The 22,588-nt window shown below is 46.0% G+C and overlaps 1 protein-coding gene across 5 annotated transcripts in view; it reads right to left on the bottom strand.

The window, feature by feature from the left end:
- LOC135198783 (copine-8-like) overlaps positions 1–22,588 on the bottom strand; it is a 139,609-nt gene that overhangs the window by 101,387 nt on the left and 15,634 nt on the right. For all 5 annotated transcript variants that reach the window (XM_064226723.1, XM_064226722.1, XM_064226719.1 and 2 more), the window contains exon 4: positions 2,018–2,134. In XM_064226723.1, coding sequence (XP_064082793.1) covers positions 2,018–2,134 — 117 coding nt within the window. The remainder of the gene's footprint in view (positions 1–2,017; positions 2,135–22,588) is intronic.

Genomic DNA, 22,588 nt, shown 5'->3' with positions numbered 1-22,588 from the left:
CAGTAAAGGAGACAAGTCCCAGAGAGCCTTTGCTACTGCAGGAACCTTCTGTAAAAGGCTCAAAATGTTACTGAGCTGGCGCTGGATGGGAGCCAATGAAGGATCATGCACTGCGGGTGTGGGAGAACCCGAAGCAGATAGCTGGGGTGGCGGCACCGGGCGCTTGGCAGCTGGTGCCAGATGAACTGTTGTTGGTGGCAGGCAGTCAGAAACTGGTACATACTTGGCACTCTATGAACAACAGGTGCTTGCTTACTAAAGCAAGACATGCACTCTGGCATCAAATACTGGTGCTCTGGCAGAAAACATTCCGGACTGTCCCAGTAACTACATGATGGCTGGCAGATACACTAAGGTTCCTTGAACCACTTACAGGGAAGTGGAGAAGAGCGATCCACATCAAATGATCACCTCTTCAAAGGTCAAGACTCGTCAGAAGAACACCACCGACACCTCTTGTCCAGACTGGAATCCGTAGAACCAGAAGATAACTGATGCACATTCCTTATCTGATGCCTTTCCAACGGTTGGCCATCGAAGCCTAGGACCAGACAACAGGCTCAACTGAGGGGGCACCAACCTGTGGGCAAACCTCACCAACCTCCCTTGGGCTTCCAGTATGCCTCCTCCCAGGTTTAGGGGTCTGACCTTCATATAGGAGCATCAGCAGGACAAGTAGACACCTCCTCCTCTGTCACTGCACTGTCGCTTTTCTCATCCACTTTGTCCATCAGGACCCTAATAGATGGCCCTCATTGGTTTTGTTTGCTTTTTGTTTGTATGGTTTTTTTTTTTACGTATCATGGAACCAGTGGTCATTCAACAACGGAACCAACAGCTTTATGTGACTTCCGAACCACGTCGAGAGTGCTCTTCTATCACCAGAAATACATATCTCTCACTTATCAGTGGAATGCCCGAGAATCAAACTCGCGGCCACAGAGGTGGCATGCCAACACCACACCAACACCACGCTACTGAGACGCCTACGGCCCTCACTGGGCCACAGTATTCACAATGAGAACGAGTTTCTGGTCCAATCTGACTTCAAGACTGGCAATGGGATTGGGGTCGGAAGCATGGGAGTCAGGTAAAGAAGTAGGTGGTACAGTCTAGGTAATGGGAGAAAATGCAGTTAAAGGAGAAGTTATAACAGGAAATTCTACACTGGCTTAAGTCCTATTTTCAGCTCCAGCAGCAGCCTTTCTTTTCCTGTCTCTCTCAAGCTTGTCCAAATGAGCCTAAAAGCACCTTCCACTTTCTCTCATCCCAGTCCCTGTATTTGTTATAAGACAAATCAATCATGCATACTTGTCCCCTACAATTAGTACAGGTGGTATGTGAATCATAGGAGGCCTTAGTCAGTCTAGTCTTGTAGCCTTTGCTGCAATATAAAATACTAGATACCCTAGAGTCTGACACAATCAGCAAAATCTCAGCCAATACCAGTGAAAAAACAGGTCTTAAAAACCATAACTACTGTATGTGTATCAGTAAATAGCACGAAGGCTACCAAAAGAAAGAATACTTTGCTAATATGGAGAAATATGTATCCATACGGTGATTGGAATTACTCATACAACTGAAGTTAAGTCGTTGACCGGCAGCTTTGTTGTACCTATTCTTCCCCAAAAGTAGGTGAGATTAGTCACATACACTAAAACAATAGTGTTACCTCGAACTTTAAAATTTAAGCTGTCGAACGACTCAAAACTATAGTTAAGTATTTACTGGTAAGTTACTCATATGATAGATAATTATGATTTCAACTTATGCAATAAACAAGAATACATTAAGCATTAAACTCCCAATCTGGATTTAGTTCTTTGATGTATCTAAATGAATAATTTATACAGTCTAAAACTACTATCAATCCAAGTTTGGGTCTCACTCAATGAATAAGTGACAAACCCAAAATAACCCGAATTAGCAATAAATGGATACAATACGACCAAGCTTTTTAATAAAAATATCCACACATAACATATAGAATACAGGAAAAATGGAAAACACAAACCTGTGATCCTTGATGTCCCATAATTTCTCCTAAAGAACACTCCACACTACCAAGTGAATCTTGGTCTTCAGGTTTTGCACTTTTTGTGTCCCAGTCGTAAATGCTAAAACGCAAGAGCTGAAAATGGAACAGTAAAACTAATTTGAACACAGTATTTCTAATTCTACTCCAGTATTTCATAAAGTGCTGTACATACTGGGTAATTAAAAAAAAAATTGGACAGGCAAAAATTCCCCAATCTTTGCTTGCAAAGCAATGATCTTTGTTCAACAATTATATTTGATAATCATTACATAACACATTTCACAAAACTGATAAGTTTTTGTATAAATGAATGATTTCTTCTTTTTTAGTAAACAATTTCAGCAAAATGTACTATAACATCTTATCAATGACCAGTAAACATATTAAGACTATCAACGCTAATAACTTCTAGTGTGCTATATACAATAAATTTCAACACTCCAAGCAATAAAACATTTCACACAAAATAATGACAATTTTGCTTAAAACAAAAATAACACTATCTAAAGTCCGTCCAAATGGAATATGACTTATGCCCCACCTACTTTTCTGCCAATGGGTAACATATCATATGATACTCAAGTGTCCAGGCAGTCATGGGCTACTCAGTCAGTCAGTCACGAGTGAACGGTGATAGATCAACTGCATGTCAACTTAATAACTCTGAAAGTTTTGGATCCTTTTATTTAAAAAAATGTTTTTATAAGATATGCACCACTAAAGACCAAACCAATTCATTTTGATTTATATTACGAAAAATTATGCCTAGGCTTATACTGAAGCCCATGTATGCCTAGTGAAAAATTGTGTAGGCCCATAGTTGTCAGTGTGGTTAAATCATGTTTCCTTTCTCATTGTAGCACAGGCTTATCTATCTGTTTTTCATCCTATTCCTTCTTCCTCTTCAAAAGCTTTGCCTTTAATCTTATACTTACAGCCGTATTTCTATAGCTTCCGCCTACATAAAGACAATATTGTTTTTCTGTCATAAGGGAGAGAGAGAGAGATTCTTACATATAGCAGAGCTAACCCAGCTTTGCAGCTAAGCCCCGCCCACTGATTACGTCATGACTGTTCCTTGAAGCTGATAGGTTGGAAGTAGGTTGGTAAGTTGGTTAATCTGTGGTTCTTTTCATCTTCATTTATTTTTCAATGGTTGTTTTACTGAACTAAAGTATGTTGTGCTGATTATCAAAAGGAAACCTTATATTAACTCTTGAAATAAAATCATAATACGTACATATCTCCCTAAAAATGTTAACACAAACAGGAAAATATGAATGAAGTCAGTAGTGTTCTGTAATGCTATAATGTTGTTTCATAAATGAGGTTCACCTTTATACCGAAGTGTCACAGGGAATGTCTGTGTTCAAATCGGCACACTTGAATCACTGGACAATGAAAATCACCGTCTGATGTTGTCAAGCGTGTTCACCATTCTAAATTTAATCACAATGACTTTCTCAGAGTTATGCAGACTGGTACGTATTTCATATTAATTTCAGGAAATTTTACTACATTTTAATAGTCATAAATTCAATTTCATCGCATTCATTTACACATTTGGAGGGATAACAAGCAGGACTGCACTCTCCAAAACCAGAATATGCCCACGTTCAACTTGAAAGTTACAGTATGATAAGCAATAAGAGTTATATTGGATATAATTTGCTGAGAATTTTCTTAAGGATAATACGTATATCCTTTTGAAATAGTAACAGGATCATAAAAAATTATGTAGCCCTATAATGTCCTGTCTTTTTGTTGGTTTACATAACTTTTAACGTTTGTATTATTCAGCCATTTTATTGTGGTTCATGTTGTGATTATTCTTGTAGTTGTTGCTGCTGTTGCGGTGTCTTCGAAAATTTTTTATATTGTAACCTAACATTGCAGAATAAACATAGACTCGTTAACTGAAATTTTGTCACTTGTTATAATTAAAAGTAATCGAGATCTTTATGAATATAGTCTATGCTAGAATAAGTATGTATTCTCCTAACGAGAGAGAGAGAGAGAGAGAGAGAGAGAGAGAGAGAGAGAGAGAGAGAGAGAGAGAGAGATTTACCGACTCTTATGTATCCTATTGTCCAACAGGACAATCTACAAAAATGCCCCCAAAAGCAAATGAATCATGGGCTACTCACAGTGGTCTGGATCATCTAATACATAAAACTTCTTCAGCTATTGTTTATTTTATTCTTATTTCATTAGGTATCTTATGATGCCTTTTTACCATAGCCTTTATTTTCATAGAAATGCAACAGCAGCCTTATAATTACTCATCACAGTATAATAGCTACAGTAATTGGTTATCCACTTTTGAAAATATATTTTCAATATAGTTCATTGAGAGCAGTTTGATAGTTGTGTGTAAGGCTGAGACAGTCCTCTGATTGATCTGTGTGCGCCATCATCTCTGAGCCCACAAGTTTTACTTTTATTCTCTGTGGTATAGGTGGCATTACAATTATTATAGCCATCCATCCACACATGTATGTGTATGTGCACTTGCTTATATGTGTACATTCCACTTTATGCATATACATTATATATCATAGAGTTGAAACTACTATTTTATGAGCTACTCTATTTCCCCACAGATAATGGTTGAAAACTATTTGCAATAAGAATCTGTCGTCTAGCACAGTGTTTCTTAAACTTTCTTGTGCAGCGAACCCCTTTAGTTAAAATTACTCGTGTAGTGGACCCCTTAATAAGATAATTTCCCTCTTGGGGTTAAGTGTTTTCAGGATATAATATATAGCACTAAAATTGTTACTGAATTATTTATCAATGGCTTATCTTCAACATAAATGTTTACATTTCAATTAAAATAACTTTCCCAACATTATTAATTTTGCAATAAATATCACTGCCTTCTTCAAAGGAATTTAGGACGTTTTGGCCACAAATGTTTTTGAGCCACGTTTTGGCCTAAAATTTATCTGATACCAATGGCCAAATTATCCTGCGGACCCCTTGGAATATTCCATGGACTCCTGGGGGTCTGTGGACCACACTTTAAGAAACACTGGTCTAGGCCCATGCCCTGTCATTGTCTCAAAATATAAGAATTTCACATGTAGCCCTATGCCCTGTTATTGCCTCAAAATACGAGAAACTGACGAGTAGGCCTATGCCTACCTCAAAACATAAGAAATTGATGTGTAGGTCTATGCCCTGTCATTGCTCTCAAAATACAAGAAATTGACGTGTAGGTCTATGGCCTGTCATTGCCTAAAAATATAAGAAACTGACATGTAGGTCTAATCTCTCAATGATATTAACATTTGACATGAAGGATTATGATAAATTAATACCCAAATATCAGAATTGGGCTATATAAATCTATGCTTCATTTCAGTTAATTTGGTCTATGTGGGATTGCTTATGTAGGCCAACTCCAACTTAAAAAAAAAAATGCTTGTGTATTTAGGCTGTCCATGTTAAAAAAAATAGTATAGACAGACAAAATGAGATATCAATTGCATATAGTTCTCCACAACTCGGGAACTCAAATCTGTAGTGTCAAGATTCATGCACAAAACTACATTACCGAATGGAGTCAAATCTGTACTCGTAATCATTTGGGCTGTTAACTAGTGTGACGTCATTCCCCCCTCGAGAGCTAGCCAATCACTGGCGTACAGTGGGCAGGGCTTAGCTGCAAAGCTAAGTGGACACTGCTATAGTAAATGAAACGATAATAGAATAACACGTAATGTAATACGTAGTATCATGGATATACAGTGTGTAACATGAGTCTATGCAAATATTTTGGAAAATGAAAGAAAGTAATTCTCAGCAGATGTTCTACATATACTAGACATATAGTATGTAAATTCTAAGACTTTGTATGTCTGTGAGGTGAATTTTTTAAAATAACCATTATCATTAAACGGGCAAGTAAGCTGGCACGTATGGAATGTCGGAGTGAGTAGTCAGGGACGTGGGGAGAGGGGCTGATGAAGCGCGTTAGGCAACTCAATTCATAGCCTTTTGAATTGTGATTATCTGTTGCAGATTACTGCAGGTTACAGTCCCTTCAACTAGTAAGTCACCTGTGAACAGACTTCATGTAGTAATTAATTTTAATTACTATTAGCTTTATGTTTCAAGAAAGTAATGTACAGTGGATCCCTTGTATTCACCTTCTCGGCACTCGCGGATTTTTCTATGGACCATATCTACCCATTATTCGCGGGAAATTCACGTATTTGTTGTATTTCTGAGAAATATCCACAACTTCCTGTATTTTCATAGAAATTTCATTATTAAAAGCACTTTTTGTGATAAAACTATAGAAAAAACACAGGTATAAACATTTTTAGTGGGGTTTTCTCAAGTTTGAACTACCACAATAGGCAGTTTTAAGTGTTTTCATAGGGGTTCTAAGTATTCACGGATTTTAGCTATTTGGGGGTCCACTGTAAATGTTTCTTGGTAACATTTATTTATGCTTTATTGACTTCAAGCACATTCTGTCGTACAGCCTCATCACACAATTGTTGAATCATGAGTCAGACTAGGCATATACGTACACCTATGCTGAATTATAGATAGTGACAGTAACCATGATGACAAGGATAGTAGGTAGGGAGGATACTGCACTTTGAACAATGACAGCATTGTTACCTCCTTTGATTACTGTATGAATGGGCTCCCTTTGACAGGAAAGAATGAAGAAAGTGAATTTTCCATAATGTTCCCATTCTTTTTAATCTGACAGACAAAAGTGTTTTCATAGGTGTGTGTGTTTCCTTTGACTAGTGTGTGATGAATAATTTTGATGGAGAAAGAGATTTTTTATACGTTTTAAATCTTTGATCAGTGTTTAATGAATAGGCCTATCTTTGATGGAGGGAGACTCCATAAGGCTTGCTTTTTCTTTCCTTTATCGGATTCCAGTGACTACCACTGACAGGGAGGGAGAAGGTTTCAAGAGGGAGAAGTTTCAATGATGCTTGCATTTTTCCCCTCAGCTCAGTATCTAAAGAATATGACATTTTTATGATAAAATTAGGTTTTACATATACTTACCAAGTAACGCATAGTTACAAGTTTCTACTTTATCAGCAGTTAAAAATTCGAAAATTTGCGGTAGTGCACTTTTGTTTTGCTGTAGGTAATTAGTCCCCCGCCCACAACTAGGAGAGAATAGGTACAACATTGCTGGAAGGCCAATTCGTTTGTGCTTCAAGTCCATGAGTGGGGAGGGCTTTGATCATGTAGTTACTTGTTAAGTATATAAGAAACCTAATTTTATTATAATAATGTCTTTTTATATAGGTAACTTACCAAGATACTATATAGCTGAATCCCACATTGACAGGAGGTGGGATACATGGGCATGTTCTCCTCAAAAATTCAGTAAGGATATGAATTCAAAATACATGGTAGCTAGCACTGGTAAAATGCTTGTTGTAACCTTACCTAGTGAGAGACCTTTGACAGGAAGATACTGCTTCCGGTCAGCAATCATCTCAACCTATAGAGATGCGGCTTTACAGAACTCATCTCAACCTATAGAGATGCGGCAGTAAAGCTGAGGGTCGCCTCTACTTCAACGGGAAACCTTGCAGCTGAGGAGTACCCCGAAGGCTGACAAGGCATGACATAAACAGATGCCCTTGTCCTGGGCTCAGTACACAAAATACAACCAGAAATAATTTTACCACACCAAAAAACAATATCAAAACCAAAACACCCATAAACAAAACCAACGATTGGTGGGTACTCCTGGTACATAGTACCACGAGGCTTCCCAAAACTAAACATCCTAAAATAAGGCAGGGGTATAGGGAACTAGAAGAGTTACTATCCTTCATCACCTAATACCATGCTAGCCACAGCCAAAGGGCCCAACGTACTGCAATTAATCCACGACCCGTAGATAATGGGAGGCGAACACTGATCTTGACTTCCAGTAAGTTGACTGGAGAATCGTAGAGAGTGACAAATTCTTAAAAATTAGTGAAGTAGCGACTGCCTAATGTCATAAGCTTTAACTTGAAAAAACTCAGAGATCATCCTCTTGAATTTTCAAGTGTGACTCGGATAAAACACTTCTTAGAAAAAAGGCCAAGGTGTTCTTAGAAAACAGATGTAACGGGTTCCTCGCAGAACACCAAAAATTCTGAGAGGCCTCTGATCCTCTTGGTTCTTTCCAAGTAAAGTTTAAGAGTTCTAATTGGGAAAAGAACTCTTGGTCTGTCGGTCCTGGAATATCCACTAAATTCTTGATTATAAAAGAACGAAGCCAGGGGTTGGAGAGAGTTTTGTTCTTTGCTGTAAAACCAAAAGTCAAGGAGTAGACTGCATCTCCCTGCTAAAACCCAATTGTCATGCTGAGGGCACATAATTCGCAGCTCCTCTTCACTGTAGCTAGATCGATTAAAATCAGTTTTCCTGGTCAAATCCCTCAGAAAGGAGGAACAAATTGGCTCAAATGGAGTGACCGAGAGCCATTTGAGGACATCAAATTCCAAGCAACAGATGTGATTTTCTCTTGCTTGGAAGTGTTTGAGGACTTGATCAAATCACTTATAGGCAGTCTCCAGGTTACGACGGGGGTTCCGTTCTTGAGACGCGTTGTAACCCGAAAATCATCATAAGCCGGAACATCACCAAAATTCCTAAGAAAAATGACAATTTGTCCAAAATTGCATTTTTCCTAACTATACAAACCTGAGGTCCTTTTACAATAGGAAGGTACTAGCGGCAGCTGGATAGGTCGTAAGCTTTCGAACAAGGGGTTCGGTAGTTAATTGCTTGTCCGAAAGGCAGCGTGCGCGCGCGACTGGGAGGTAAACAAATCACTTTTGCTTTTGGCCCAAGCAAAAACTGCAGAGTGAGGGGTGGCATGAGGTGGGGCTATGTGTAAAAGGACCTCAGGTTTGTATAGTTAGGAAAAATGCAATTTTGGACAAATTGTCATTTGTTCCGACACGGCATACAAACCTTCGGTCCTTTTACAATAGGAAGACTCACTTCTTGGTGGGAGGAATCTGAGTCTTTTGTGAACAGACTGGTGTTCGCCCAACCTTGGAAGCCTCCCTGGTCGTAAGAGCGAGGGAGGGATCCAAGCCTCTGTCCGATTGATCGGGGTGTGCACCGCAGGATCAATGGTCAGACCTCTGGACCGAGTCTAAGAGAGAGGCATGCGTATCTCTTCGTACCAGCAATGTAAGAACTTGTTCCTGTACAGGAGCAAATATAAAGTCATGGGTTTGACTCTTGTAGGCATCCACTTCCCCCCCTTGTAGAAGGAAGTGGTGGATATTCTGCTCCTATCCCTAGTGAAAGGGATAGGATGGGGCTCTGTCATATAGCTCACCTGCATCTCGTCCTCATCCAGCGTAGTGACGACCCATGGCCCTCTGCCCACAGGTAGAGGGGAAGGAAAAGATGGGAAGAGAGAGCCAGTCACTCACTCACTCACACATCCATCCACACAGTCACACCAGGACTCGATGCTGTTCAGCCTGCGAGGGTCTGGGTTAGCTACACAACTTGTTGAGCAGCCACCACGGGTCCCAAGGAAAATGTATCCAAGGACCTGTGGGCAATATCCCGAAGGTAGAAGGACGTAAAGGTAGTCTGGTTAGACCAGACCCCTGCCTTCAGGACCTGCGCCACGGAGAAGTTCTTACGGAACGCCAACGACGGGCCAATACTTCTGAACTTCGTGAGCTCTCGGACGGGACGTACGGATGTCGTCACTACCATCAGCCTCATACGCCCTCCTGATGACCTCACGCAGCCAGAAAGAAAGAGTGTTCTTGGATACCTCTTTCTTGGTGACCCCGGTGCTAACGAAGAGGCGTCGACACTCAGGCCTGAGGTGTCGAGTTCTCTTCAGATAGCGCCGTAGCGCCCTCACAGGACAGAGCAGCAATCTCATCCGCATCATTATCGGTGAAGTCCATTAGGGAGGGAATCGTGAATGACTCGAACCTGTCGTCAGGGACCGACGGTTTCTGAGTCTTCGCAACGAAGTTCGGGACGAAATCGAGCGTCACGGATCCCCATCCCTGGAGTGTCGTACATCATAGGAAAGACCATGAAGTTCCCCTACTCTCTTCGCCGATGCCAGGGCCAGCAAGAAGAGGGTCTTGAGGGTCAGATCCCTGTCTGACGACTCCCGGAGTGGCTCGAACGGCGCTCGAGTCAAACTCCTAAGGACGAGAGTCACATCCCCAAGCAGGGGGCCTGAGTTCCCTGGGTGGGCAAGACCTTTCGAAGCTCCTCATAAGCAAGGAAATCTCGAACGAGTTCGAGATGTCCCACCCCCTCAGTTTCAGGACGAGCGCCAAGGCGGCTCTGTATCCTTTGACTGTGGGGACTGAGAGGAGCTTCTCTCGGCGAAGAAAAACGAGGAAATCCGCTACCTGCTGAAGAGTGGCTCTGAGAGGAGATAGACCCCGTTCTACGACACCAACCACAGAAGACGGCCCACTTCCCCTGGTACACAGCTGCAGAGGACTGACGGACGTTTCCAGCCATCTCTGTTGCTGCGCTACGAGAAAAGCCTCTCGTTCGCAAGAGATGGTGGATAACAGCCAGCCGTGAAGACGTAGGGACTGGACTGCTCGGTGGTACCGCTCGACGTGTGGTGGGCGAGAAGGTTGTGCCAAGGGGGAATCTCTCTCGGTCTCCTGCGAGAAGAGCCAGCAGGTCCGGATACCAAATGGCCTGTGGCCACTTGGGAGCCACCAGGATCATCCTGAGATTCGGGGGTGACCAGTGCTCGACTGATCACCTTGCGAATCAGGCTGAACGGGGGAAAAAAAAGGGGGAAAGGCATAGGCGAAGAGGTTTGTCCCACGGGTGTTGAAGAGCGTCCTCTGCAAGCTGCCCATGGGTCCGGCACGGCCGAGAAGAACACCTGGAGCTTCCTGTTGTGCCGGGGTGGTGAACAGATCCACGACTGGTCGCCCCCACAGGTCGAAGAGCCTTTCCGCCACGTCCTGGTGTAGAGACCATTCGGTCCCTATCCACCTGATCCCGACGGCTGAGCGTGTCTGCTACTACATTCCTCTTCCCTGGAATGTAGCGTGCCGACAGCTCTATTGAGTGTGCCTGAGCCCACTCGTGCACCTGCCGAGAGTCAACTGGTACAACGGGAGAGACACTAGGCCCCCCTGTTTGTTGACGTAAGCCACCACCGTGGTGTTGTCGCACATCAACACCACTGAGTGTCCCATCAAGCGGTCCTGAAACTCTTGGAGAGCGAGAAACGCTGCCTTGAGTTCCAGTACATTGATGTGAAGGTGCTTGTCGTTCTCGTCCCACCCACTCCTGAAGTCAGCAAACTCCTCCAGGTGTGCGCCCCATCCCCTCGGTCGATGCGTTCTGAAGAACAGCTGCATGTCCGGGGGGGAGTGCGCAGAGGCACTCCTCTTAAGAGGTTCCTGTCGTCCAGCCACCAGGCTAGGTCCTGCCTCACCTCCTGTGTCAGTGACACTGGAAAGCTTGGGGGCTCCGTCGCCTTGCGGACCAACTCTCTTTAGTCTCCACTGAAGAGACCGCAGGTGAAGACGCCCGTGAGGGACTAACTTCTCGAGCGACGACAGGTGTCCGATCATGACTTGCCATCGCCTGAGCTACCTGTTCCTGCCGAGACCAGGAACTGGTTGGCTGCCTCCCTGAATCTGCTGATCCGCGAGTCTGCAGGGGAAGACTCGCCCTGCTACCGTGTCGATCAGCATTACCCAGGTATTCTCCTCTGCTTGGCTCGAGATCGGACTTCTCGAAGTTCACCACGATCCCCAGATCGTGGCAGAACTCGAGCAGTAGATCCCTATCCTGAAGCATCTGCTAGCGGGAGGTCGCCAGGAGTAGCCAATCGGCGAGATACCTCATCAGACGTATCCCGTGCGAATGGGCGGCCCCAAGCAGACACCAGAGTGAACACTCGCTGTGAACACCGTGGGGCGGTTGAGAGACCGAAGCACAGTGCCCTGAACTGGTACACCGTCCCGTCGAGGATGAAGCGGAGGTACTTTCTGGAGGACTGATGAATGGGTATTTGGAAATACGCATCCTTCAAGTCCACTGAAAGCATGAAATCGTTCTCCCTGATGGAGTCGAGCACTGAGCGTGCCGTCTCCCATCGGGTGAACCAGGGTCTGGCGAACAAACCGGTTCAGGGGAGAGAGATCTATCACCGGGCGCCAGCCTACCGTAGACTTTTCCACCAGGAAGAGTCGACTGTAAAAGCCCGGTGACTGATCCGTGACGATCTCACAGCTCTCTTGCTCAGCATGGTCTTTATCTCCTGTCTCAGTGCTACGTCCTTCGATGACCCTGGAACGTACGACTGCTGTTGGACCGGGTTGGAGGTGAGGGGTGGCCGAGATTCGAAAAGGGTAATAGATATCCCTCCCGAAGGACATCTACAATCCAGGTCTCGGCGCCGTAGCGCTGCCACGTTGCCCAATGGCTGGCCAGGCACCCCCCCACTTCCGGCAGCAGGTGAGGGGGAACGCCGTCCCTAGCGTTTCCCCCCTTTTCTTCGACTTCTTCCCAGAGCCTCCACGGGATGAGGAGGGCTGGGAGGAGGGCTGGTTACGGCTCCCCTTGCCAGAAGTCGAAGAAGACAGAGTCATTCCCCGGGCTTCGACGCAGCAACCGTCTTAGCCGCCGAGGAAGCGCTAGCCGAGCTCTTAGACTTGGCCGCAGTCCGAGGCTGCCAGAAGCCTTCGAGACTGCCTGGTGAACCAGACGGTCACTGTCGTCAGTGCGCCGTCTGTCCACCGCAGCGTCCACCATCTCTCCTGGGAAGAGAGACGTGGAACTCCGTAGAGGTCCGTTTCGAAGTCCCAACGCCGCTTCACGCCCGGCCGCCCTGGAAACCCGAGTAAGGACAGCGTCCCTTCGTCGGAGAACCAGGTTGGCCCACAGGTTCACCGTCTGGTGGGCAAGGAAGGAGATGGCTCTTCCCCCAGACTGGCAAATTCTCCTGAAGGCCGAGTCATCTTCGGGAGAAATTCCCCGGAGTTGGCTGCGACCTTAGATACTGTGAGGGACCACAGATCTAGCCAGGAGACGGCCTGGAAAGCTGCCATGGCGGTAGATTCCAGGCCGAGTGCCTCTTGCTGCGCGAACCACAGGTTCTCGGACAGGAGCTGTTGCAGAGACACACCCGGAGTCAGCCTAGCTAACTCCGGGTTGTTCACCTGTTTGGGCGGCATCGGGTCCTCAGATGGCACGTAAAACCGCCGCTGTCGTAGCAGAGGAGGTGGAAGCAGCTTGCTCGACCTGCCAGACTTGAGCGAACCGTCTTGTCCGGAGACAAGCGATTCAACCTGGTCCAGCACTGAGTCCGCAAGCTCCGAACGCGGCAAACCCACCGTCGGTCTGGGTTCCCTCTTCGGGCCCCAGAACGACTCGAGCCGGGACGTGGGCTCGGATGGTGGGAGCGGCGATCCTTCCCCGAGGTCGTTGTGCTGACGAATCAGCGCAATAACCTCGGCAAAGTTCCTCTGGATCTCAGGCGTGACTGCATCCTGCGGAGTTGGGACCGTCCAGTCCCTCAAACAGGAGCACCTCCCGAGACCCTCCTCCCTCAAGGAGAGGAGCAGCGACAGCCCCCTCTCGGTCCTCCTCCAACCACCTGTGCGTACGACCTGGCTGGTCCGAGAACCGAGCCTGGTGCGTACGACGCGGTGGCGGGATCCTGAGGGGCGCACCCCTCACGATCACTCCTCAATACCTCGCCCCTCCCGGTGTAAACCCGAGGAGGTTGAAGGTATGGGAGAGGAAGACCTGACGCTCTCTCCTCGCTCGCTGGTAGAACCAGTGGGCTTGGAGGACTGCAGGCGATCGCCAACCCGCGGGTGGCGATCGAGCTGCAGACCTAGTCGAGCCGTCTCGCTGTGGAGAACGGCTGGACCGAGAACAGCGGCCGGCCCCGGGTCTCGTGTGTCAGAGGAGCTGGTGCTGGTCGCCGTACCCGATCGCTCTCTGTGAGAGCGACGGTCAGGCGACGGCGAGCTCCACTGTCACGGTGAGATCGGTGCGTATCCTCACGGTGTCGTCAGTTCGCTGGTACCAGCCGTGGCTGGGTGCCGGTCGGCGAACGGGGGGACCTCTTCCCAGCCTCAGCCCGTGGTCGGTCATGGACGTCACGTCGCCCGGGTAGCCAGCTGCTCGCCGCGAGAGCGAGAGCTGGCTGGTGAGAGTCGCGCGTGAGCGGCTGTCACCAGTCTTCCGCTCCGTGCCGTGAACCTGACGCTGAGCGGACTCAGAGGTCTGGTTCCTGGCTGCACGGTCGCTGGTAGGCGGACCGTACGCTCGGTACCTCTCGCGAACGAGCGGCCGAGCCGGACCCTGCTGCTGTGGCCGAACCACTGACAGCAGGTGAGGAAGTGCCGGTGTTAGCCGGCACCCCTCTGGTCCCCGTAGTCTTCTTCCTGCGGGAGGGAGAAGAGACGGGTCCTGCTCCCGAAGGAGCAGGGCGACCAGCGGAAGAACCCCCCGTCTCACCAGAGCGAGACGGGCCCTTAGAAGTTCCCGAAGGAGACTTCTTAGGGGGGGGGGAGGCGACCTTCTTCTTCTTCGGCGGGGGAGCCTTAGAAGAAGAAGGGGAAGAGGCGGCAGACGACGACGACGACGAAGAAGACGATGAAGACGACGACGACACCTTCCTCCTCTTCTTCTTCTTCTTCGTCAACCTCCTCAGGACCGACGTCAGATCTGTCATCCAGGACGGAGCCGGGGCTGCTGTTGCCGAAGCAACAGGGCCCACGGACGTACCTGTCCGAACAGACCAGCATCGGGAGCAGCGGCGCCAGGAACAGGAACAACATCAGCAGGTGCGAACATCACAGGAACGGCAGACGAGACAGCAGGAGCAGGTACAGGTACAGCAGCGGTGGTCACGGCAGGTACGGCAGACTGTGTGGGCGGTACGAGTGGTCGAACCAGCGGCACAGACATCCTAGGTACCGGTGGGAGGTCCAGGGGCGAGCTCTTCGGGCACATGAAGTCCGGTCGCGGCAGCACGGCAAACCCAGGTGGCGGCATCACACTCCCCGGAGTTACGGCGACTGGCCCCACCTGCACCGATGTAGTGTTACAGAGACCGCGTGCTGGGTGGTACACCAGGTGAGGAGGTGAAGCATAGCCAGGCGGGGTTGTAAGGGTCGTGGTGGTGGTCGTGACCGTTGCATGGGTGACCGCCACGGAGCCAGCGAGATGATAGAGCAGCCCCTGGACACTCGGCACGCCCTGCAGCCCCAACGATGCCCACACCTGTCCGAGGTCATCCTTCGCGGCAACCGCACCTGAGGAGGCAAAAGTCGGTGATTAGAAGGATCCTCTACCCGTTCGCGCGGAAGACGAACGGATAGAGGACCCAGAGTACAACTCTACGTCAGGGTATCTAGCGCCCTTCCTCCACACTCGACACGTCAGGAGAGGAGAAGGGACCTAGACACCCCCCCCGAAGGGGAAGGCGCGAGACGTGGAAGTTGATGCGGGCGGCAGGAAAGAAGACGAAGTGTCCGTCACAAAGGAGTCGCGGGAGAGCTCTCCGACGACTCCTTTGCAGGCCTTCGCTTCTTCCTGCCCTCATACAAAGTCCACTGCGCCTCCGACCAATCAATACACATCACAGGGCTCGGTTGGGTGCATTCGCGCCCCCGACACCGAGCACACAAAATATGAGGGTCAATCTCCGGGAACGTCGAACTTCCCGCATTTACGCCCTTCGATACCCGGGCAAAGTCTCCGTGGGTAGCGAGGCGAGGAGATTCCATCATAATCAATAATTGAAGGCAGCAATTAATATGAAAAAAGAGAATAATTGTACTTACAATAGCTCTTTCATACACAATTACAACCAAATACTCAGAAAGCAAACGACGAGAAGCGGGCAGAGAGCGTCGAACAACACGTCCATCCACTGCGAGGCCGAAAGCAAAAGTGATTTGTTTACCTCCCAGTCGCGCGCGCGCGCCTGTCGGACAAGCAGTTAACTACCGAACCCCTTGTTCGAAAGCTTACGACCTATCCAGCTGCCGCTAGTACCTTCCTATTGTAAAAGGACCGAAGGTTTGTATGCCGTGTCGGAACAACCTTACTTCTGGAAATGCTTTGGGCACATTCAAAACTCTGTAAACTGCATTCTTATTGCATTTTGCATCAAAACAACCTTCAAATATTGATTATTTTGCATTTTTGGTGTCATATTTCTTCTGCAAGATGAGCGTTGTAGGCGTCGTAACCCTGGAAATAATTTCTGATGAATACAATTGAAAAGCGCCTTAACCTCGGAACGTCGTAAGCCAATCCCATCGTAACCCGGGGACTGCCTTACCTTGATTAGAAGACAAACCTAAACAACTATATCTAAACACCGTGATTAGCATAGATCTAGTATATCCTCTTATAGTGGAAGTAGCTAAACTTCAGGATGGATGACCTCGGGTATAACAAGAAATCAGCAATCTGTGCTACAGAGGTCTAAGAAGATGATATGCTGTGTCATCGGTACCAGGAACAAAAGACTGCCCACTTCACTTGGAAGACATTAGTAGAGGACAGATTACTGCACTTTGCGACCACTTCTGCAACTCTTCTTGAAAAGCCCTTAGCTCTGACAAGTCCCCTGACAGTCTGAAGCAAGAGCAGATAAGCATTGATGAAATCGATGAAAGTGCACCTGCTTTAGAAGGCTTTGTTTCTGAGGTAGAAGTCTTGGGAAGTCTGACAGAAGGCTGAGAAGGTCTGGGAACCATTCTTTGTGTGGCCAAAATGGGGCTACCAGTCATGGGTGTGTTGTGGTGATGCAAGAACTTGGACCAGACTTCTCTCACCATGCTGAAAGGCGGAAAGGTACTATATACATCCAGGTCCGACCAGTCCTGGAGCATTGTGTCCGTCGCCCATGCCTAAGGGTCCGGTATCAGGGAGCAGTAGACTGGAAGGCGATTGTTCCTTGACGTTGCAAACAGGTCAACAAACGACTTAACCCACCCTTTCCACAGGTCAGTGCACAATTGCGGATCCAGTGTCCATTCTGTCAGTAAGACCTGCTAAAACATTGCACTTACCCTTGATGAAGCGGGTTAAGAGTCTGGTCCAGTTGGTTTGTGTTCAGAGAAGAAGCTGATGTAAAGTCTCTTCTCTTTTGGAGACCACATCCCTTAAACTTCCATGTTGCTTAGAAGAGCTCCCCAACCCAGATCCAACATGTCTGAGTATAACATCAGGTTGGGGCTCAGTGGCTGCAATGACTTCCCTACTAGAAACCTCTCTTCTGCAAGCCACTATTAAAGGTCTTCTTTGATTTTGGGAGTGATACAGAAAACGAAGGAGTACGGGATAGTTTTTCTTCGCCAACTGGCCTTTAGGAAGAATTGTAGGACTCTTTGTATGAAGTCTCCCTAAAGGCACAAACTTCTCTATTAACGAGTGAGTGCCCAGCAGACTCATCCACTTGTTGGCTGAGTGAAATGGACGCAATATGAAGTTCCATACTTTTTCCAGACAAGCTTGGATCCCTCTGTGGGATGGAAAAACCCGAAAAGTCAGAGAATCTATCTTCATTCCCAAATAGAAAATCGATTGTGTCGGACATAATTGGGACTTCTGATAATTTATTACAAGACCCAATTCTTGGGTTAGGAGAAGTCTTTTGCAGGTCCTCTGCGCCTATTTCCTTTGAAAGGGACTGTAGCAGCCAATGGAGCTGTAGAGAGGCAAAAAGCATAGGGCGCGAAATTGAAGGACCATGCCCTGGAATACACACCTCAGATACTTTATTGATTCCCGGTGAATTGGAATATGACATTATGCATTGTGCATATTGATCGTCGCCATCCAGCCTCCCTGATGGATGGTTGACAGGACTGAACAGTTTGTTTCCATTTTGAGCTTGGTGGTTTATACAAAAAAACTGGTTTGTACAAAGAAGTTCAGAGCGCTGACGTCCAGAACAGGTCTCTATCCTCCTGAGGCCTTGGGGACAACAAATAGTCTGTTGTAAAAGCCTTCGTGTTTACACCTTCAACCACCTCTATAGCTCTTTTCCTGATTAGCAATGAAACCTGTTCCTTCAGGGCTGAAAACCTCTCCAAGCCTGATGAGTACACTGTTGCTGTTAAGTTGATGGGAGAGGATAAGGGAGGTTGTTCCTTGAATGGAATGGTGTAGCCTTCCTTGAAGACTTTTACTTCCCAGGGTTCTGCATTCCTTGCTTATCATCTGTCCGAAAAATGGAGAAGTTTGGCCCCTATTGGAACATGGAGGACCAGTACCTCACTTGCAAGACACTGGTTTGGAGGGAGACTTCTTGGTTGAACTGACCAATTGCAGGTTCATGCGAGGGCATTGAAACTTGGGTCTTCTGCTTTGAAAAGGCTGTTGTTGCAAAGGCAAGACAGTCCTTGTAACAAAGGAGACAGAGGGACAACGGGTCGGTTCTGAAAGACGTCTGGTAGATTGCATTAAGAGGGCCTGCGTCGACTTTTTCTGTAAGTCCAACGCAATGTGTTCTTATGTAGCCCTAGGGAATAGGGATGAAAGATTCAGAGGCACGAAAAGAAGGGCAGACCTTTGAGAGGGAGTAACTCCTTTAGTGGTAAAAGGGCACCACAGTTCCCTCTCCTTGAGTACTCCCATGGAGACTCCCAACCAATCCGATGAGAAGTTCTCCTGAAGGCATTTACAATCTTCTATATTCTTTGCTTGGGCGCCGATCATCCAATCCATAAAGCTGAAAATCTCAAAGAACTTAAAGATGTCCCTGATGAAGCGGTCTAATCCAGATGACGTAAACATGATCTTTGCTGAATTAAAGGCTGACCTCCACGATGAGTCAATAAGGCCAGAAAAATCCCCTTGGGAGAAGGCAGAGACTACCAGAGTGGGGGCTTTCCCAGTCGAGTATGTATATAACAAGAACCTCCTAGGAATCAAACAAGCAGGAGGAACACTAAACACTACTTTACCAACCTCTCTTTTCTCTGCTAACCAGCTGTCCACATTAGCTAAAGCCTTCCTAGAAGATGAGGATAGCACCATCATAAAGGCCAAACCTGAAGACAAAGGAACCCTGGGAGAAGAGAAGGTTGGGTAGCAAAAGAGGAAATATGCTTTTAAAACACTGACATATGTTGTTGTTCAACAACTTCTTCCTCTTCGTTCGAACGAAACATCTGAAAGAACTAATCTTGGATCCTCTTGGGTAGTTGATTGGTGTAGTTGATTGGTGCTTCTGTAAAAGACCCAGCATATCATCCAACTGATGTTGGATAGGATCTAAGGAAGGATCTGAAACAAGAGAAGTTGGTGTCGCACTCTTGGCTACTGGCGCCTCACCGGCCGAGGGGAGTACCACTACAGGTGAGTGCACTGGCACTGGGAGGTCACACAGTAGGGGGTTGGGCACTGGGTGCTCACACTTTGAACGTCGTTTGGACACTATACGTTCAGACACTGAACATACAGACACTATGGAAGCGGACTATACTCCTGATCCTTGGGAGGTTACAAGGAAGTAAGAAGCATGATCAGCTGAAAAATCAGAACTTGGAGACAGGTTATGCACATCTATATGGACACCTCTCCCGTGGTGGTCCTCCGAGTCCTGGGAACTAGCTACAGGCTCGGTTGAGGGAGTAACTACCCGTGGGCAAACCCCACCAACCTCCTCTAAACCTACGGTGCATCTCCTACCAGGTTTGAGGGAGTTTGACAGAGACCACTGTCCAGGAGAATCGGTGGAATGACTAGCCACCCTCACCACTGCACTCGCACAACACTAAAATCACTTAACTTTACCATAATGGCTTTCACTGAAGACCCAGTTTGGGGTATGGAACTAGCAAGTCAACCAAACTTATGCTCCATCCTACCTTTGAGGCTAGCAATGGTATCAGGATCAGCAGGAAGGGAGCCAGGTGACAGAGTAGGAAGTCAAGTCAGAGGGCTTGTGATAGGGGAGAAAGTAGTCACAGGTGTAGAAGGCACAGGTTGAAAAGCAACATCCGATTGCAGAGTGGAAAGCTGACTGGCTAATGCCCCATTCTTGGTTCTAACAGCTGCTTTTCTCTGTCTTTCTTTCTGAAGTTTTTCAAGAGGGGCTTTTAAAACTATCCATTTCCCCTGATCCCAGTCTTTGTATTCATCATATTTCAGGTTAAACAGGCAAATCTGCCATCCAATGGCAACATGTCATGTGCAAGTCATACTTAGAGGAAGTAAGTCTAGTCTTACAGCCTTTGCTGTAATACCTAATACTAGAAAAACTTGAATCTGACATAATGAGTCAAACCAGTCAAATACTTCCCAAAACCCACTAAGTACACTAACGATGATAAGCAAGATACTAAAAGAGATGAATACTTCACCAAAGGCAACAGATACAAACATGCGGCAAAATTAGTCAAGAGCCGTTCAACAAATATTGTGTACTAGACAACCGGCAGAAATGAACTGGCCTTCCAGCAATGTTGTTCCTACTCTTCCCTAGATGTGGGCAGGGGCTAATTACCTACACCAAAACAAAAGCGCTCAACTGCGAATTTTCGAATTTTGAACTGTCTATAAACTAGAAACCTACAGCGATGTAATTACTTGGTAAGTTACTTATATAAAAACATTTGGTTTGGAGGTATTTTATTCACATTGGCCTAATTGCCAATTTCCTTTTTTAGTATAACAATGGAGTTCACAACCGTGTAATCTAGAAATGGAACTGTTGCAAAACCCATAAAAAAAATTTATCTGCATATTCCACATTACAGGCAGTCCCCGGGTTACGACGGGGGTTCCGTTCTTGAGACGCGTCGTAAGCCGAAAATCGTCGTAAGCCGGAACGACACTTGGAAATATGTCTTAAACTAATAAAAAGTTATAAAAACCTTACTTGTAATCCTTTGGTTACACTACATGTTGTTTCCTGTAGTTTTATGTACAACCTGGAGTTATTTTCATAAAAGAATGCTGGTTCTTGAAGGTAAAAACTATTGTAATCCTCTGGTGACACTACATTCCTTGAAGTTTTATGTACAACCTGGAGTGATTTTGCAAAATCTTGAGGGCTACAAGAACAGCTGATTACTATTTACGTATCATATAGACTAATTAAAGTAAATGTATCTTTAAATAGGCTTATATATTAGTATCAACAAAACATTTCCTGCCATGAGTCAGAGGCCGTTTAATGAAACGAACACTTCTCTGTCCTATCTGTTCAGAAAATAAACGTTACGTCAATCCCCGAGACCATTGTTGCCAAAGCGTCTCTCTCTCTCTCTCTCTCTCTCTCTCTCTGATCAAATTACATTGGAAACTTGACATACGATTGCCCTAATATACGAATGTTTTGAGATATAACAGAAAATTTGCGAAAATACAAGCTTTGATATACAACGAAATATTTGAGATACGATTTTGCGATGAGTGTTAGTTGTATAGGCGACCGATAAATGGCGTTCAGTCTGTTTGTTTGTTGGTGCTGCATGTTAACACGTCGTTGTTTAGTTCGTTGTATTTGCGCCTATTTTTCGTGTTATTTTGTCTATTTCATTATTAACCATGGGTCTCAAAGCTAAAGACAAAGCAGGTGATAAGAAAAAACCCAAGAAAATGATTTCGATGGAAGCAAAACATGAAATTATAGCAAAGCATGAATGTGGCGTTCGTATCGTCGATTTGGCAAACGAGTATGGTCGAAATCCTTCTACCAATATCCACGATCATCAAGCAGAAGGAAGCTATAAAAACCCCCACCCCGAGACCATTGTTGCCAAAGCGTCTCTCTCTCTCTCTCTCTCTCTCTGATCAAATTACGTACTGGATAATGTCTCCTCTTTGGATACTTCGATTTTGCCTAATATTGAGGGCTACAAGAACAGTTGATTACTATTTACGTATCATATAGACTAATTAAAGTAAACGTATCTTTAAATAGGCTTATATTATTAGTATCAACAAAACATTTACTGGCATGAGTCAGAGGCCGTTTAACGAAACGAACACTTCTCTGTCCTTTAACTCGGAGCGTCGGAAGACGCCTCTCTCTCTCTCTCTCTCTCTCTCCTCTCTCTCTCTCTCTCTCTCTCTCTCTCTCTCTCTCTCTCTCTCTCTCTGATCAAATTACTGGATAATGTCTCTCGGATACTTGGAATTTGCGTTGTAATCTAACCAAAAAATTCGTTTTGTTTATTATTACTGGAAACAAGCAATGATTTTTTCATTATTTGCGCTTTTGGACTGTTATATGTAAACTTGTGTATTCATTCGCTCGGAAACTAGTTCCGCATATGAGGCGTCACTAAAAAACATAGAAAATACAACATAAAAAAGTGTCGAAAATCATCATAATCTCAAAACCGTTTAACGAAACGAACACTTCTCTGTCCTTAAATCGGAGCGTTCGGAAGACGCCTCTCTCTCTCTCTCTCTCTCTCTCTGATCAAATTACTGGATAATGTCTCTCTTTGGATACTTGGAATTTGCGTTGTAATTCTAACCAGAAACTTCGTTTTGTTATTATTACTGGAAACAGCAATGATTTTTTCATTATTTGCG

The sequence above is a fragment of the Macrobrachium nipponense genome, chromosome 22 (genome assembly GCF_015104395.2).
Source record: "Macrobrachium nipponense isolate FS-2020 chromosome 22, ASM1510439v2, whole genome shotgun sequence".
In the NCBI taxonomy this organism is placed as follows: domain Eukaryota; kingdom Metazoa; phylum Arthropoda; class Malacostraca; order Decapoda; family Palaemonidae; genus Macrobrachium; species Macrobrachium nipponense.
The sequence above is the reverse complement of the archived record's forward strand: the minus strand, read 5'-3'. Positions and strand labels throughout refer to the sequence as shown.